Source organism: Podarcis raffonei, chromosome 3, assembly GCF_027172205.1.
Source record: "Podarcis raffonei isolate rPodRaf1 chromosome 3, rPodRaf1.pri, whole genome shotgun sequence".
Taxonomy (NCBI): domain Eukaryota; kingdom Metazoa; phylum Chordata; class Lepidosauria; order Squamata; family Lacertidae; genus Podarcis; species Podarcis raffonei.
The window spans coordinates 3,472,860-3,488,383 of record NC_070604.1 but is presented as its reverse complement, the minus strand read 5'-3'; the positions used below and the strand labels follow the sequence as shown (position 1 = coordinate 3,488,383).

Genomic DNA, 15,524 nt, shown 5'->3' with positions numbered 1-15,524 from the left:
TCTGAAAAACATTGGCCTTAGATTACCTTCTCTGGTCTCGGTTCAAAGCTGTCTTCACAGAGTAAGACCACTGTTCAAAGCTTGATGAACCAATTTTTTAGCTGTTTGTGTCTAGATACCTCTTTGACCTGAGTAGGTACTCTACAAATATTTGCAGGGTTAGAGTCAAAGTTGTGGATCAGATACTTTGCTCTTCTACTTCAGGGGGGAAATGTGTATGGCTTTATAAAACTTCAAAGCAGTTTCACTTTTCCTAATCCAGGCCTGTCCCACCACAATCTCTGGGGCCAAGTGCCTGGCTTCTAAAAGAGGAGGGGCCCAGGCTCACTTTTTCTGGGAGGCCACCCTTCCTAATCCCAGCTAAGAGGGATAGGTATTAGTCTCATTTTCATTACTTTGTATGTTCTAGAGCACAGCATCAACAATGAAGACAATGCTGCCGAATTCCAACCTGCAACTCTTGATATGGCTGCTAGTTTTCCCCCTGTCTTCAGTCTGTGCCTTCAACAGTAGCCTGACACATAGAAAATTTAGCAGCTGGAAATTTTCTTCATCATTTCATGGCCATGGCAGGAAAAAAAGAAAAGCTTTGCTTCCTTAATTTCAGTGCAGGGCTGGACCTAGACACATCAAAAAAGCAATTCAGTTAAATGCATTGTAAACTTCATACAGGGAAATTCGGTTGGCGAAAGACAGGGCTCCACAGCGCCATCTGGTGTCACAGTGTTGTAACACATAAAGCACTTTGTCTTTATGAATGTAGGTGAGACCCAGGAGGCAACTACTGAAGCCACAGGATTGGGATCAGTAAAAGTATTCTTATCACCTCAGTGACACTTTTCAATGGACAAGACATCCCTTTTCTTCTGTCACCTGGTGTTTGCTCCATGAACAGGAGCAGCTTCTGCCCATGGATCCAAGACTCTATATTTGCATCAGCTGTCTGAGCTCAGGCTGAGAGGTAGTGAGGAGCCCATAACCCTACAGGCGGCTGAGCTGAGACTTTCATTTCCAACCTTTGTGCATGCGCCATCTCTGAACAGCAACACGGGGCCAGGCAACATAGAGAGCTGCTTTGGTATTTAGGCTTGTGGTCAACTCATAGCCTGAGCCTGTGCACGTTTACTCGGAAGTAAGACCCATTGTGTTCAGTGTGGCTTGCTCCCAGGTAAGTACATTAGATTGGAGCCTAAGGATATGTCATTAAAGTTGCCAAGAGTTTTCTGACATTCCATACTGTGAGCTGAACTGGCACTTAAGTCATGACTAACTTTCCCCATTGTTTTCAGTGGAATGTGGGTTCAGCTAGCCTAGGCTACATTCTGAACTCCACTTACCTGGGAGCAGGTCCCATTGAATTCAATAGGCTTTCCTACTGTTACTGCTTGCATGAAGAGAGAAACCAGGCATACAAAACTTGCCCTGTGCCTTCTTCTGCCAAGAAAAGTCTGCCCCACTAAACGTTGTAAGAATACAATTTTGATCAGTCAGCTACTAAGCTGTACTATATTGCAAGTTGTAAGGGGCTGTTGTAAGTGCTGTGCTGAAACTTACCAACATGGGTTTGGGAAATCTTAGGTTTATTGGCCTTGGTCCTTTATGGTATGTGTGTCATACATTATTCTATTATTTGACTCTGCTGCTCCAGAGAAGCGGACACGGAGCAATGGATCCAAACTACAAGAAAGAAGATTCCACCTAAACATTAGGAAGAACTTCCTGACAGTAAGAGCTGTTTGACAGTGGAATTTGCTGCCAAGGAGTGTGGTGGAGTCTCCTTCTTTGGAGGTCTTTAAGCAGAGGCTTGACAACCATATGTCAGGAGTGCTCTGATGGTGTTTCCTGCTTGGCAGGGGGTTGGACTCGATGGCCCTTGGGGTCTCTTCCAACTCTATGATTCTATGATTCTATGATTCTAAGTTGCATTTCTTGTTAGGAAATAATAAATGCATTGAAACACAATTAACCAGTTTTTTAAAAAATGTTAATACACTTGACAGATATAAAATTTGGTAGGAAGTCACACAGGAGCATGAAAATAATATTCTCATTTAATGTTTAAGTAGGGAGCATACTGATTTCTTGGGAAATGTCATCTGTGCTGCAGCTGATGGTGCTTTGCCCACTCAGCTATCGGCTTTCTTTGGTGCTAAAACAACACATGGCCACCAGAGGGAGCTAGAGGACCAGCTTTACTGTATATCCTTTCAAAGCTTTTTTGGTACCAATAATGCACCATTTAAAAGGTGGGGCTGTTGTAAGTGCTGTGCTGAAACTTACCAACATGGGTTTGGGAAATCTTAGGTTTATTGGCCTTGGTCCTTTATGGTATGTGTGTCATACATTATTCTATTATTTGACTTCAAATTCATATTAAGTCTAATACTATGTAGTTATTGAGAATGTCATTTAACTCCATTGGATTTTCTTTAGGGAAGTATTTATTTCCTGAATAAACATGTATTTTATTTATTAACAATATTTCCATGCCACCCCATGACTGAAGTTCACTTCAAGGCATCATGTACAGAAAAATGGTTAATATAGATAATATAAAGCAATATAAAACACATCACATGAGAAATGAATCAATAAGAGCAATAGGTAGGACTTTAAAACTTTAGGAAGCCCCACAAAATCTATTAAAAGCCCCTCCCCCGGGCTTGCTGATCAGAAGGTTGGTGGTTCAAATCCCCGCGATGGGATGAGCTCCTGTTGCTCGGTCCCAGCTCCCGCCAACCTAGCAGTTTCGAAAGCACGTCAATTGCAAGTAGATAAATAGGTAAACGGGAAGGTAAACGGCATTTCTGTGCGCTGCTCTGGTTCGCCATGCTGGCCACATGACCCGGAAGCCGTCTGCGACAAATGCCGGCTCCCTTGGCCTACAGAGCGAGATGAGTGTGCAACCCCAGGGTCGTCTGCAACTGGACCTAATGGTCAGGGGTACCTCTACCTTTACCTTTAAAAAGAATACAGTGCAGGTGCCTCATGAACCTCTCTGGGAATGGTATAAATAGGAACAATCTTTATTATCAAATTCAAAGGCACGTTTTACAACAACTTAGAGAGCGCAGTCCACAGCTAGCAAATGCCATCTACCCACATTTGTTTTTATGTCCGTCTGCAAACTTATTTCTTGGGGGCTTGGCTTATTAAGCAAAGTGAAACTTACTTCCAAGTAAACATGCAAACATCCTCAAGCAAGTGAGCCCTCAACTATTTAATTAGTGCTACTTGGCACCTTGTAATCTGATTGGATAATAGAGTGCCTTTGAGTGGAGTGAGAATTGGCTGGCCTTGAAAAGTGAGAGAGATTCCAGCAGCAGGCTTCCCTAAGAGAGAGCGAGTGAAGCAGCTGCAGCAGACACTGAATGGTTTAGGAAAGGAGCAACTGTGGAGATATTTAATGGAGGGGCTTGGTAAAACTTTATGATGAAGTTGCTTTTTCCACTGCCATTATTTCTTCTTTTGCTTTGCTCTTGCTCGTTAGGGAAGGAAACTACCAATCCGGCTTCCAGGGGTTTCCCGACGCCAAACTTTGATGTAGGAAAACATGATGAATGGGTGAGTATTGATGTTGTCCTAAGAGTCAAGTCAAAACACATCTTGCCCCAAGAGGGCTTCATGTAAGTGCCTCATTCTTCCATTTATATCCCATGTACCTCTGATAGAAATAGCCACATATGTTAAATAAACGCACCATTTCCTCTGTAAAGTAAACTGTGCACTTCCCGGAGTTAATGGGATTTTGGCACTTAATAAGCAGTGAGCCCTGGAATGACTGTGTGTAGGGAAAAGCGCTTGTATCTGTGCTATACTTGCATAATAATAAGAGTAAATCCCTTGGTTTTCTTTTTAGGCAGACACAAGTCTTAATGGATCCCAGGAATCAAAACCAGGTGAGCTTTAAAATTGACAGTGAAGGAGCAAGGTGATTCATTCATGGGTTTGACAGCAATTTTGTACTGTGCAGAAGTGTTGTTGGGATTTGTGTACTTTGGAGGGGGGTGCAGTATGGCTTCAGGGCAGGCTCAATACCAAAGGGATGATTCAAATGGTAATGTAATCCCTAGAGGCTAGTTGTCTTCCTTCCAGGATGGGGAGTGGGGCTGCTGCAGGCCAAGGAGCCTGTGAGCAATGGATTTCTGCTGCTGCTGTTCTTCCTGACTAAGCCCTTGGGTTGGGCTCTGCTAAAACAAAGAGGGAGAACGGCTAGAGAAAATTTCAGTCCCTGTTTTAAATCTGGGAAGGATAGGTGGTGTGTTTGTTTTGTAACCCCCACAGTTTAAATGCACAAGTGCCCACAGGGCAGTATTTACATTATGTTTATTTCTGAAGTATCACATTACTCCCATGGCAGAAACAGCTGCCTCTCCTATTCCAGCTTTAGGGTGTTCTTTGAATTTTGCAGATCTGGTATTTTCATGCCCCTCAGATGACCACCAGTGGGATTCTGTGATTTGATTTATTCTTTGCCAGTTTTCCTCAAGCCAATATTTCAGGCTCAGCTACATAGGTTATGATTAAGATTCAGATTAACTGAGGAACTGGAGGGGCTGTAGCACCACATCCCTGGAATCTCTCTGTGTTGGGAGCCCTTGGGAGGGGAGGTGTTGGGTTCGGCACCTTGAAGCTGCAAACAGAGCCATAAGAAGGAGAAGTCAAGCAAAGCAAATCCCTTTACTGGATGTGATGGCTCAGGTGCAAGAAGATGGAGGCTGTTATTTCTGAAACATATAACCCTGATCGACTACCTATAGTTCTCAGATAGTTGTATTTGTGCTCTTGATAGCTTACAGCAAATGGGATAGGAAATACAAACTTCCAACGTTTTCTTCAGCAGATTTTGTCCAAGTGGCACAATGATTGACTGGTTGGTGTCAGAAGATTAGTGTGGTGTTTTCCATACTGTCACAACCACAACAGTGGCCTCCAGTCAGCACCAAGGAGCAAGTGCTGTCAGCTTTTGACATATATGCCAACTGCACGTATATACCAAGAAGTAAAGTAAAATGATTTTTCAGCTTCATTCTTAACCCTGGATGATGTGGAGTTGTTTTATATCTGGAAAGGATGTGTGAAGAGGCCCTGTGATAAATCTTCAGAAATGTTTTCTCTTGCCTTGAAAACTGGCAAATCGCAAGCCAACTGTTCAGCAGTTGTGTTACCTCGCAAGGTGTGTCCAGAGTCAGCATTATTTTGAAGTTGCCTAAACTCAGGCAGGCTTCCACTTGTTCCCCAACCAGTGATCTGTCAACATCAGCAGTCTGCTTCTGGGGTGTGTGTTGGGGGGCAAGGGGAGCTTGTCTGAGCAGATCTTTTATGCTGGTTCTTTGTCTATTGTAGGCCTATAGTTGGCCTGTGAGCAATATGGGTATACTGCAAAACAGGTAGAACACCAAACTGCCTGGCCAGATTGCCATAAGCATAACTAATACAATGTATGAAGTGCTTCCAGATGCTCAAAGCATTGAATAAAGGCCAAGAAACCAGGCCAGTCCCTACTTAGCTTTGCAAATGTGCTAGCAATTTTATTGTCGTTCTTCTAATGCAATAAACCAGGCATAGGCAAACTCTGGCCCTCCAAATGTTTTGGAACTACAATTCCCACCATCCCTAGCTAACAGGACCAGTGGTCAGGGATGATGGAAATTGTAGTCTCAAAACATCTGGCTGCAATAAACCAATCGTGCTCAATAAATGGATCCTCCAAACTTCCATTTGTTCTGCCACTACCCCCTGAGGAAACCCACAGTTTAGTGCTGAATTGGAACAAATGGCAATTGGTTTTTTCGCAAATTGCCATCTATTCTGATTAGCATGAAAGAGCAGGTTTTCAGGAGGAAAATGGTGGGACAAAGGCAAAACCACTCAGACCTGTGCCAAGAAAGCATAGGACAAGCAGAAAACCCCTTGGACCTATGCTTTCTAGGCTCCGAACAAGCGGAAGTGTGGATGAGCCCAAAGTGATGGTGATTGTACACCTTCTTTCATCTTCCAGCTACAGAATTGGGATTCCCTTGGCTGCTGGTGTATCTTCCTGTAACAAGTTGCCACGCTGTCTTGGAGGGCGATGCTGGAACTTTCTCTCCTCCAGATCTGAGCAGGATGCCAGGCAACAGCTGGTGCAACTGGACTATCTGGGCTGGTCCTCACAAGCACATCTTGATTTACATAGAAGGATTTGAAGGGATTTCACAATGTGAAGAAAATCAGGATAAGCTCATATTCCAAGGAGTCTTATCAAGTGTTGAAAGCAAAGTAACTTATGCATGCAGAAACCATGGTACTTTGGTGTTTGCTGCACAGGCTGTGGCTGTCCATATAGTGTTTTTGTCAACAATGTCTTCTCACAACCATAGTCATAAATATTTTAAAGGACGGTATTATGTATTTGAAGATTATGAAACTTTTACTGGTGGTGAAAGGCCAGTTGTGAAATCTAACAGCAGTGCTGGACTTTCTCCCAAGTCTTTTATAATGCACTCACAGCATATTTTGGATTTTGTAAACACCAGCAGAAAGCTTAGCAGCAAAAATGGGCTTCCTGCGACTAGTAAAGAGAGGTGGTGGAGAAATGGCAAGGCTACAAGCTTAGAATCATTCCTACAGCCTACGGTTTCTCTCTTGAAAACCAAAAAAAAAGTTACCTTGAAACCTCTTGATATGAAGAGGATACATGTTGCTAAGCCAACTATTGATGACATTAGGAATGGGAATATTACCTCTTCCAGCAACTTCAAGAAAACTCTAGTCTTAGAATCAAGCAGTTTTGAGAATGAAGACAAAGCAATTATGTACAAGCCAATTGCCTCTTCAGCCACACTACGTGTGTCCCAAAAGGTCAGAATGATGACAAAATTGGTGGCAATGAAAGGTCATGGAACTGTTACTGAATCTGTCAATCTTCAAAATAGTGGGCACAGAACCACACGCTGGAAGCCAGCATACATGAGCAATACTGGGAGAACAATATTAGGAACATCTGCCTTGAGTGGCACTACTTTTCCACAAATGTTCATGGAAGATCAGAGAACTCCAGTTTCACCTCCTAAAAGTATCCCAGAGAAGAAGCAAGAACAGGTTCCTCACTCACTGCTGACTAATTCTGAGTTCTCCAGGAAAATCATGGATGAAATGGAATTGCAACACCTGGAACTGCAGGAAGTATATACAGGAGAGCAGAGGAACAATCAAGCCTTTGGAGAAGAGAATGGCAACAGGGACAAGTACATAGCAGTGACTACTGCTGTAGGAAAAAATGACTCTCGTGGAGCAGAGCAGCTCACTACAGAAATGCCAGACATTCCTACAGCCAAGCCAGAAACCTATCTGACCACTGTAGGGGACCCTAATGTGCTTCCTGCTCCTTCTCTAAGGATGCTTAATAGGAAACTCTTGGGCCCCACAACCACTACAGCTACAAATTTCCAGGCTGTTCCCTCAAAGAACTCAAAAGGCACCCAAGTAGAGGCAGTTTCTACTTCGCCTCTCAACAATCCAGTAACCAGAAACACAGAGCGACTGCAAAAGAAACGCATAAACCCAAATCCTCCCTACTCACCTTCTGCTCAGGTGTCAAGTCATAAAACTTCATTGAAAGCAGAGAATAATTCCTATGGTAAGTCTTGTTACCTTAAACTGCTTATCTATCAGCTGAGGCTGGTAAATGCACAGAGCTAATTGGGGAAATTACTGAAGAAATCCTTGCTAGCCTGTGTTTCGGAAATCTGGCTTAACTCAATTGAGCAGTGTGTGGTTTTCAGCTTTTTCTAGTGTTTGATATAGGAGGGGGAGTCAGTAACTGTTGGCAGATGAAACAAAATTGTCACTCTAAATCCGAGCTGCTTCACACATTGAATTTCCCCCACTCGTTCAGTACTGGTCAGTCACTTTAATTATGAATTGTCACTGCTCTTCCTTTTCAGAATTTTCACTCTGTACTGTTTGCATTTAATTGTTTTTATATTTATTGATTGATTGATAATGGAACCCTACTGTCTGACAAAACGCCAGCTATGTTTTCTTTCTCTCTCTCTCTTTGTGTTTGTGTCTATATTCGCCTACCGACTGATATTCTAGTCCACAAAAGACTATGCCACAATTCTCTGAAGGCTGTCAGGTGTCTTGTGTTCAGTGAAAAATGTTTTACTTGTGCATATAAACATGTATGCAAGCATAAAGTGTATTTTCATTCCACATATTGCATATGGGGCTAGGGTGGGGGGATTATTTTACAATAAACTGTATGTACTGTACATGTGAGTCAGATGCAGTTCTGACTTGATGGTGTTTATGGGCGTTGCACTAGAACTCTCATGTTCCGGATACTAGATTGATATTTTTCCGTTGTCTTTCTTCCATAGAGAGGGATTCTGTTTTGAAGCCCCATGACAATTATTTTGTACTGGAATCTGAGCACAATCCTGGAGGTAACATTTCCATATCCCCTTCCTCAAGGCTGGAAGAACTTTAAAAAAAATTGCTTTCTCAGTGTAGTTTAATAATAATAATAATCATAATTTTATGATTTGTACCCCACCCATTTGACTGGGTGGCTTCCAACAGATATAATAACATAACAAAACATCAGACATTAAAAACTTCCCTAGACAGGGCTGCCTTCAGATGTCTTTGCAAAGTTGTGTGGTTATTTATTATCTCCTTGACATCTCATGGAAGGGCATTCCGCAAGGAGGGTACCACTACCAAGAAGGCCCTCTGCCTGGTTCCCTGTAGCTTCACTTCTGCCAGAAGGCCTTTGGAGGTGGACCTCCGTGTCCAGACTGAACGATGGGGGTGGAGACACTCCTTTGTGTATACTGGGCCAAGGCTGTTTGGGGCTTTAAAGGTCAGCTCTGGGAGCCAATGTAGATCCTTTAAATGGTTGGGTGAACTGATACATCACTGACTGTTAAACCAATGATACCCAGGCTGCAAGTGGGCCCTTTGGGGGCAGGGAACACTTTCCTTTGTGCTTATTTATTTACTGCATTTATATCTCACCTTTTCCTCCAAGGAGCTCAAGGTGATATACATGCTTCTCCTTCTCATTTAATCCCCACCACAACCCTGTGAGGCAGGTCCATCTGAGAGACTGTGACTGGCCTAAGGTCACCCAATGAGCTTCATGGCTGGGTGTGGATTTGAACCCTGGTATCCCACGTCCTAGTCTGACATCTTAACCGCTAGACCACACTGGCTTAGGGGGCTGTTAGCTTTAAATACGGTGGCAAGCTATAAGAATTGCTCTGCTATTTTCTGTATCCTCACTGTACTTCGCAAACTTTGGGTCTTCTGCAGATCTTCTGTTTGAAATAAGTTTTGGTATAGAAAACAAAGGATGGAGCTCTCCTATTGGAAGTGAGTTGGAAAAAGCTCTCATAGACTCTATTAAGAGTCAGGTAAGAAAACAAATGGCACTGGTTGTATGGTAAAGCTGATTGTTTTTGTAATGCTATATGTCAGTCCTTTTAATAGAGGAGCTTCAAGTCCTCAATTTTAGTTCTTTATTTTTGAGGTGGGGGCACACCTCGCCTGTGGCACGTCATGTTGATGCTGGTATCATGTCAGTTCCACAAAATGAGTTTAATAGATTTTCAAAGTGCACAGTTAGTTAAACATGGGTATTCAGACAAATTAAAGACAGCAGAAAGGTTGGATTTTCACCTTTTTGTGACGAATAAAATGGAAGCACACAGAATCACCAGAAGGCACACAAGGAAATAGACACCTTTGGGGAAATGGTGAGCATTCACTATTTTTGGAATAATAAGAGTTTTTGTGAAAGAGATTCAGAGTGACTAAGAGATGTTGATATTAAGAAATGGAATAAGAATTTTGTGAGTTAGAAGAAGGGAAAGAAGAGTGGAAACATATTGAAGAGATATAATAGATATATAATACATATTTATTATAGGTGCAATTGAAACACTTGAAGTAAAGTTATAAAAACAAAATACTATTTTTATATTACATATACTTGCGTAGTTGTCCCATAGTAGGAAAAACTGAGGTCCACCATACTTGGGTGAGGCTTTTGTTGTTATTTTTAACAGGATATTAATTATGCTATCAGCACCTTTGTTTCTGTTGCCATTGATTTAACCATTGGCTATCTGTAATATAAACCCACAGTTGGGCTGCTTTTTTTTCAGGTGCAAGAGAAAGTGAAACTCCTCTCAATCAAAGTCAAGGAAGTCAAGTTAAAGGAAATTATAAGGAAAGAAGAAACTGAAACTGATAGGTATGTCAACTAAGCTACAGCTTGCCCTAAAATGGTAACAAACTTGGTTTAAAGCACCCTGAATATGCGTGCTATTCTTTATCAGTTGCACTTAATGAGGAAAAGCCAACAATATTATTTCCAACCCTTCTTCCTTCCTTCTCTGTAGTAAACCTGCAACTTGCCTTCCGTCTTCTTATTCCCAAGCTGAGATAATACCTTTATTATATGTGCTCAGCTACTAGAGAAGGGAAGTGTTAATGTACTCACTCATTTGAAATTAATACTTTTTATACTAATTTTTATATGTAGACAAAATGGTCCGAACCTGATATTCATGTTCTGGCTCCATCTAACACCAGAAGAAAAGAATATATCTCACTTATTGCATTTGCAACTGGAAGACCTTGGTGGAACATCTGTGGAAGTTGGCAAGGTTCAGACAGTTGTGGTGAGAGGTGTGTAAAAAGTGTTACACTATTTATGGGTGGTATAAAATAACAAGTTAGATAGAGATGGGGAGGTCCGGGATGGGGGAGTAAGGCGGAAAAATTCCACAGGTCTTCCTATCACTAGCTAAAGAAGAAACTTTAATCATTCAGTGAATAAAATTCTGGGCTTGCGATTTTTGCATCAGTGAAGGCAGGAGGAAAGAATAGCCCTTTAATCCACAGAACAATTAAGCTGATCACATAGGGCTGGATTCAACTTTAATGAGAGCCAGCACAAGGTCTTTCGCCAGCACAAGAGGGCTTCTCCCAAATAGGCTTGGGGGGTCAGGAGATCCCCCAGAACAGCAAACAGAGGGTTATTGTTCCATCATGCAAGCAAAAGTGCTTTTGCAGACAGAACGATTGTAATAGTGTGATGTTGAATTACACCTTAACATTGTGTCACTGTCTCCTAAATCAATTTAGAAGTTGATTACATGGCATCAAATGGAACTGAAACTTCATTCTAGTTGGTATCAGTTGAAGTATGCAAGCCAGCTATTGCATGCAGTTTGACCCACATAACTCTGCAGCATACAACAAAAGCCTAATACCTGCTTTTCTCTTCAAGAGAGGAAAATTTGGAGTAGGGAAGCCATTAGGTGGCATGTGTAACTCTTTCCCACTGAGAGCCAGTGTGGTGTAGTGGTGAGAGCGGTGGACTTGTAATCTGGTGAACCGGGTTCACTTCCCCGCTCCTCCACATGCAGCTGCTGGGTGACCTTGGGCCAGTCACACTTCTTTGAAGTCTCTCAGCCCCACTCACCTCACAGAGTGTTTGTTATGGGGGAGGAAGGGAAAGTAGACTGTTAGCTGCTTTGAGACTCCTTAGGGTAGTGATAAAGCGGGATATCAAATCCAAACTCTTCTTCCCAGAAGTTGCTTCTCTCCAAATCATCTTGTTTCTCCATCTGCCTTCCCCTCATGGAGTTTGAAGCACATTCGCCTTTGGCTTCTAACATTTTATTTTACAATGACAGGTCCTGCTCCAAAGCAAGTCATGTACATGAAGACTATGGGTTATCCCCTCAGTGTCCATGACCCAGCTGCACTATGCATTTAAAGCAGGATCATACCACTTTAGGAAGTTATGGCATCCCTGGGGACTGCAGTTTGTTAAGGGTGCTAAGAATTGCTAGGAGACCCCTATTTCTCCTCATAGAGCTACAATTCTCGGCATGATTTTGTTGGGGGTACTGGTCATTCGTTTTCAGAAAACTGTCTTCCTGAGTTTCTGCATGTAAGATGAAATTCTGGTTGTGAAGCTGGATTGTTTACACTGGTGCAAAGATAAGACAGTGAAGTCATGGGCACGCACAGCGCATTATGTGAGAGTGACTAAGAGAGAGGTTCGGTTTTGATCTGCTGAGAAGATGCAAGCAGATCTGCCGCAGGGATCCGCAGTAGTTTCTGTAAATAGCAACTGTTAAGTTTAATGACAGGCAATAAAGTAATCTGTCTCATCAATCAAGACTCAGGGCCAATTTCCTCACGCTTAGCTGCAGACTGTATTTCAGCTCTGCTAAGAGTCTGGTCGGAAGTGTGCTGGGCAAATCTGTTTATGGCTGCGTTCACGCCATAAACAGCAACAGCCAATCCTTTCCAGGGAATTCTGAGAATTTTAGCTCTGTGAGGGGAATAGGGGTCTTCTTACAACAAACTACAGTTCCCAGGATTCTTTTGGGGAAGCCATGACAGTTTAATGTGGTATAACAATGCTTTTAGGTGTATAGTGCAGATGGAGCTTTAGTGTTGTCGAGTTAAAAAGCTAGTGGTGGTGAAGATCATCCACCCTTGACATTTCAGCCAATTTTGGTTGACATTCTGGTGCGCCACATGCAAAGTACATGCTTGAGCAGGATTTCTGGTGCAGCCATAATGGAGGTTCCACAGTGCTTCCACCTGTGAGGAAGTGCTTGTGACATGCTTAACCATGAAGTGATCATTGTGAGTGAAAGAGCTGGGCGTGGGGGGGGGTACCGTAGAATGAACGCTACAGGAAAAGTGGGAGGGAATTTTTTTTAATGTCTACTGAAAGAGGTGAAGAAAAGGAGAAGATGGGAAATTAATCAGCTATAATACTTCAAATACTGCATGCAGTGCTCATATCTAAAAAGGTAGCTGGCTAATAAAAGCTTTGTGCATGCAAAGACTAATCCTTAACATCAGGAAAAGTCAAAGCTTAAGGAAAATCTATTTTATTCCATACATATGGAATGCCATAGCATTGCATACCCCAACATTTTCATTTATATTTTTATTATTTTGACTTGTCCTCTGTTTTCAGAATTGTTTGTATAAGTTGTTTCTAGTTTATATCTGTTTAGCTGGGATTGTGTAACATCTTTTTCTTCTTGTTTCTTCTTGCACCTATGTGACTTAGGGCTGTTGTCTTGGTGTTTATTCTGCCAATCCATGGGAGACAGAAGTAATGAGTGGCAGTCAGACAGCTTCCAATGCATACTAAATTCCTACTTAATTGGTTAGCTGTGGCTTATATGACTGGTAGCCTGAAAACATGCTATTTAAAGTTTATAACCATGTTACTGCAGAACAATTTTATTCTCGCTCTACCTGCCAGATGTGAATGAATGCAGCTCTGGGATTGGGCTATGTGGTGACAAGGCAATCTGTCGCAATGGATATGGTACATATATATGTCAATGTAAAGAAGGTTATGAGGATCGTTCTCCAAAAAATTCAGGAACCCTGTGCTTTCATAATCCACAGACAGGTATGTATTTATAAATCTGCTTTGGGATTTATTTATTTATTTATTTAGTATTGGGAATTAGAATGAGAATACTTAAGGATAAGAATAAAAAGAATTAGTAAGAATAGTAAACATGTTATGCTGCTTAACATAACAGCAGTTTGCATTAAAATGTTAAAAATAAAATATAAATGCTTATCACAAAATAAAATAGAGACACAGTAGACCATTAGAAGGTGTCCCTTCTCGTTCTATGGGATATCAGTTGGGTGCACATCTTAATCTGGAAGATGTTCTCTTGCTTGTGGAAGTATATTCCTCTTCTTAAACCCCATTCAGCTGGCACAAGACTGGGCTCATCCTACGGCAGGTTTTTTCCCCTTATGAACAGTAAATCTTGTAGAATCAGACAGAAGGTGAGTTTGAAATAATTGTCCATCTTAGAAGAAGTATGCTATTTGCATTGGAAATTCAACCTGCCAGTTCACCGTAGCAACCTCTTAAGCTGTCAGAGTAAGATTATGCCTTTTTAGTTGTACTGTCGCTCCTGAAAGTCTTTGATGTAGTTATGCTTCTGTTCATATCACCTGAGAATATATGGATGAAGGTGGACACAGTGTTTAAAAAGCAGTCACGGTGAGTTCTTCAATAGTGTGAGCTTAGCCTTAACAATTTACATGACAGACAGATATTCAGGCATGTGTGCCAGCAAGCCTTATGCTGATTCAGCCTTCAGTCCTGCATTTTGCTTCACATTTGGTGTGAGCTGTCTTCCTTTTGTTTCAGGTGTGATGTGCATTATGTTCTGTTATATGTTCTTCCTTGACCTTATTAAAAAAAGAAAAAGAAAGAAACAGCAAAACATTTCGATAGTTGCAAAACTGCCCTAAGCAGTGTAAGGAAGTGATGGTTAGTAGCCTATGGGTGTTGATGGACAGGCGGCTTTATCCCAGATTTGCTTTTAAACAAAGAAATTCAAACTGTGCATAATGGCTGCAGAAAGCAGGGCTGTATTTTCCAGAAGAGGGCAAGTTATGTTTGCACTCCGTGTGGCAGGAGAACTTCCAAATTCAGCCTTACTATGTTCTAAAAACGTTGTATCTTCACCCTAAGATAGTTAACTCCTGTCCTGAGTGTGGAGGAGCATGAAATGTGAATGTTGGTCTCCTAGAATCCTTGACTTGTTCTATGACGTGTTGGCTGATCTCTTTTGAATGTGGAAGGCAATTTTGTGCGCAAAAAGCATTCGGGAAAGAACAAGTTCAACAAAGCAGTTTTATTTGTCTTGCAGGCATTAGCTCCTTGTTCCGCTACACCGAGATTCTTGTAGGTACCACTGTTTTTTTCATCTGTGCTCTTGTAGTGGTGATCAGTGTGCTGTGCAGCATAGTAAGAAATAAATTTACTAAGAAGGACTTGCACTTTCAAGAGGCTGCTTTGCCTGGGACATCTACATCATTTGATCAGAATAACATCCATCCTCTCCTTAGTCTAGACCCTGGCCTGTTAAAACTCAGAGCCAAGTCGCCAGAACGGCCTTTACAACAGAGAACTAGCCCCAGTGAAACGTACAGAGTATCTATTGAACAGTCTGAATGTTTATAAAGAAAATGCAATATTAGTTGCACACCCCCCTTCCCCAATTCATAATATCCTTTCATTTCTTGTTAGTGAGTAGATGCAACTTTTTGTTTCTTAGCAGTTCTTACCGAATTCTTTTTATCACCCCTTGTTCTCTGCCCATTTCCCCCGATATCTTAATTAAAATGTAACTCTTATAGTATTTTTTTCTTCAGTTTATGGGCAACTGTATTTTCTGCCTGGCTTTATATATAAACAGCAATGAGTGTGACTTCTGTTCATGACTGTTAATAAACCTGATATCCTGCTCTTTGTGTAATTGTGTATCTTGGTTAATAGTCAAAATAAATGTATGGGGCAATGGAAAGGCTGTAGGGTTGTTTCCGGACAACCTGTTTATTCAGGTGTTCATCCTGATTTATTTTCACAAAGTTTGTGGGTAGCTTAGACAACACCCGCTATTTATTTAGCATATGTTGTGGTCTGTAAACCAAGGGGAATCCCACCCCCTGCC

General features: G+C 41.8%; 1 protein-coding gene across 1 annotated transcript; it reads left to right on the top strand.

The window, feature by feature from the left end:
- The first annotated feature begins 3,080 nt into the window (after positions 1-3,080).
- On the top strand, positions 3,081-15,303 carry LOC128409867 (uncharacterized). The gene is made up of 9 exons (XM_053380364.1): positions 3,081-3,564; positions 3,860-3,899; positions 6,008-7,621; positions 8,367-8,432; positions 9,304-9,404; positions 10,158-10,246; positions 10,538-10,683; positions 13,298-13,450; positions 14,721-15,303. The coding sequence occupies exons 1-9, from the start codon at positions 3,430-3,432 to the stop codon at positions 15,032-15,034; spliced, it is 2,658 nt and encodes an 885-aa protein (XP_053236339.1). The 5' UTR covers positions 3,081-3,429; the 3' UTR covers positions 15,035-15,303.
- Positions 15,304-15,524: the final 221 nt, after the last annotated feature.

Excerpts from the sequence above, each read along its gene's own strand:
- LOC128409867 (XM_053380364.1), top strand. The coding sequence starts at position 3,430 with ATGATGAAGTTGCTTTTTCCACTGCCATTATTTCTTCTTTTGCTTTGC. Across the intron at positions 3,565-3,859 it reads TAGGAAAACATGATGAATGG|GCAGACACAAGTCTTAATGG; the intron begins GTGAGTATTGAT and ends TTTTCTTTTTAG. Across the intron at positions 13,451-14,720 it reads CTTTCATAATCCACAGACAG|GCATTAGCTCCTTGTTCCGC; the intron begins GTATGTATTTAT and ends TTTGTCTTGCAG.